Source organism: Cucumis melo, chromosome 4 (assembly GCF_025177605.1).
Source record: "Cucumis melo cultivar AY chromosome 4, USDA_Cmelo_AY_1.0, whole genome shotgun sequence".
Taxonomy (NCBI): domain Eukaryota; kingdom Viridiplantae; phylum Streptophyta; class Magnoliopsida; order Cucurbitales; family Cucurbitaceae; genus Cucumis; species Cucumis melo.
The window spans coordinates 32,386,796-32,390,136 of NC_066860.1; the positions used below are offsets into that span (position 1 = coordinate 32,386,796).

Genomic DNA, 3,341 nt, shown 5'->3' on the forward strand with positions numbered 1-3,341 from the left:
CTCCATCAATCCACTGCCGTTTTGTGCCTTCACTTTCCGTACCAATTTCAAAAGGCTAAGAAAAAAAATCTCTTTTCATTTTCTCCTTTTTCGTTCTCTTTTTGGTTGAATCAAAGACTTCTTCAAGAACGCGCCATCCAGCTTCAGTCAACCGGAAGAATTCTTCTCTCTTTTTCTCTCCCGAAAAGTTTCTTATTTTAAGAAACTTCTAATTTTTTGAATCTGTATTAACCGGTTATACTTCACACTCTGTTTTACTATGCCGCAAGTGGATCTGGAAACTCTTGTTTCTGCATGTGCCGGCGGCGGCGCTCATGACCGAAAAATCGCCTGCGAGGAAGCTTTGGACGACGGAGATCGTCAGCCAGAAGGAGAGAACAGAGAGGTCACAGAGCAGCCGGAGATTCCGCCGGATTTTCCACCGGAATCATTTTGGCTCTCGAAGGATGCAGAGTTCGATTGGTTAGATCAAAACGCTTTTTACGAGAGGAAAGATTCGACGAAAGGGAGTTCGAATTCAACGAACTTGAATCCTACTGTGAATCCAACTTCTAATTCGAATTCTCAGCGATTTTCCTTAAACTTCAAATCGAAGGCCTCGATTCTCGGCCTTCCGAAGCTTCACAAGACTTGTTTTGTGGATTCGAAGAGTCGTCGGAATGCGAAATCTGGAAACGCGAGGCTGTTCCCTAAACAATCGGGATCTTCCGAAAAATCGGACTCTGCGCTCGTCGAACCCTCATCGCCGAAAGTTTCATGTATGGGAAGAGTGAGATCGAAGCGAGATCGGAGTCGTCGATGGAAGAATCGTCGACGTTCATGCGAACCGGCGCCGCCAAAGGAAAAACCGGAACGGAAAGGCACTGAAAGAGGCTTCTTATCTACTTTCTGGAATCTTTTCAGATGTTGGAAAAAAACACCGGTAGCTAAACCAACCGCTCCAGATGCCGGAGACTCACAGGCAATGAAAGCATCCGATAAGATTGCGCTCAACATCAACGCACTGACGGCGGAATCTTGTCCTAGAAGGAGTGTGGAGATCGAACCTCCCAGTTTGGGTGGCGTGAAGCGGTTCGCTTCAGGGAGGCGATCCGGTTCATGGGTTGTCGGCGACGGAGAGTAATCGCCGGAAGGCAGACTCTGATTGATTCTCTGAGGTTCTCGGTACCTTGTGGCGTGGGTTGTCGGCGGGACCCGCGGGATTAGGTGGGCTTCTGGTGGGCCCGCTTTTTTTGTTTTTATTGTAGACGGATGACGTGGCACTTTGATTTAACTGTCCTCACCTCACTCCCGTGCTTCACAAGGTAAGGTTTTCCGCATGTAATTTTGCCTATTGTTCTTGCAGTTATTTTTCAATTTCATTTGCATTTACGGTGACGTTTTGTAGATAAAAAAAAAAAAAAAAAAAAAAAAAAAAAAAAAAAAAGAACAGTTTGTGTTATTATTATCTTTTTTTCTTTTTTGTGCAGTGAGCAGTTGTAAATTCTTGTGTTCAGTTAATAACTACTCAATTAATGGGTTTTATATAGTGAAATGTGGAAATTAAATAGGCTATAGTTCAAGGACTAAACGGCAATAATAAAAATAGTTGAAGGACTGAAGGACTATTGAATTTACAACAGTAATTTTTGATATTAGTTACAGAAAAAAAGACAAAACCATACGAAGGATTTTAAAATTATAACAGTATGATGGTCATGGAAAAAAGCTTCAATAATCGAGCTAGAGACAAGCCGAGGCAGAGGCAGTGGTCTAGACAGGAAGGACCATAAATCATGTAGGGTGAAAGTTATTACTTTTATATAATAACTTTATTTTTAAAAAGAGTAGGACAAGGTGTAGTTTTTGGGTTTAATTTTTTGTTTGGCAGGTCAAATTTTTTTGGCCCAAAATTTTTAGAATCATTCTTTTTGTCATTCAAATTCAGGACAGATCCGAATTATATATACACGCACATAATTACCATTAAATTGAACTCATTTTTAAATAAATCTTTTCAAAATTGGAGCAACATAAAATGGAAAGTTGTAGACTAATTTTGTATCTCATTTGTATGCTTTTCTTTAAATTAAAAATAAAAGAAAAGAAAAATTTTAGAAATGCATTTTAATTTTTAAAAAAATCACACTGGTGTTCCATAAAATTTGAGCAGCCGGTCAACTTCCTTCACATTTTTCGAAATCGCTAGTCATCGCTAAGTATAGAAAATGTTTATTTAAAAGAAAAATACAGAAATGGTTTAATTTAGTTCCTCGTTTAACGCTTTTATTTAATAATTAGAGGAGGGTGCAGACCTGACATATTTTTAAATATAAAAATAATACTAAATAATTCCCGAATTAAATAAACATTAATTAAATTTAAGAATGAAAAAAAGAAAAAAAAAAACTCCCCACCAACTTTCATCTCCCGCGCCGGTACCGCCGTGCCTTTTCCCTTTGCTTCCTTCGATATTTATAGTCCATATCATATAAAATTTAATAACGTCACATTATTGAAATGTAATATTACAATAATGTATGCAAATTATATTGGAGTTGAAAGCTAAAAACAGTAAGGTATAAAATGTCAAATCGATCATAAAAAATTTGTCATGTATAACAAAAATCATATTGAACTCAACCGACGATAAAAATATTAAGTGATATAATATTGTAAATTTTGTAAGTTGAAACATTACATTTTTACGTATCAAATCAATAAAACAATATATTCTCGTGATGTTTTTCACAATAGTTAAATGTTTTCTAAGCAGAATGTTCATGGGATGTATTGGATGAAAAATTTGTGAAAAAAAATATATATTATTTTATTATCTCAACATTCACACTTTGATTATTTTATTTTGGAATGTGGAGGTTCCTTTATATATCAATTAATTGATCAATGAGTTTGGACACTTAGGGTACTTAGGGCATTAAGTTTTGGAAGGAGAGAGAAGATAGACAATTGTGGATATGCTTATACACAAAAACGGTAGTCTCCTAATTCTCATTCTATTGAGTTTCCTGAGCTATGAGTGTCTGCTTATGTTAAGTTTCCCAAGTTGTGACTGTTTGCTTTGTTAAATTTTTCGAGTTGTGAGCGTTTGTTTATGTTAAGTTTTTCGAGCTGTAAGTGTCTACAATGAAGCATTATTCTATTTACACAATCCAGAGCATAGCCAAGAAAACGTCTTAAAGATAGTGTATTCTGCGACTTAACCGTCTACTAATCTAGTTTTTTATTTGCAGTTTTTGTTCCTGTATCAATCTGTCTTGTTTCCGTTCAGCTACTGTCCTATTTTCTTACCTATTGTTTGTCGGATCTAGACGACTTGTGTGTTGAAGACCGAATTACAA

At 36.5% G+C, this 3,341-nt stretch overlaps 1 protein-coding gene across 1 annotated transcript; it reads left to right on the forward strand.

The window, feature by feature from the left end:
- On the forward strand, positions 1-1,534 carry LOC103486614 (uncharacterized). The gene has a single exon (XM_008444622.3). The coding sequence runs from the start codon at positions 260-262 to the stop codon at positions 1,121-1,123; it is 864 nt and encodes a 287-aa protein (XP_008442844.2). The 5' UTR covers positions 1-259; the 3' UTR covers positions 1,124-1,534.
- Positions 1,535-3,341: the final 1,807 nt, after the last annotated feature.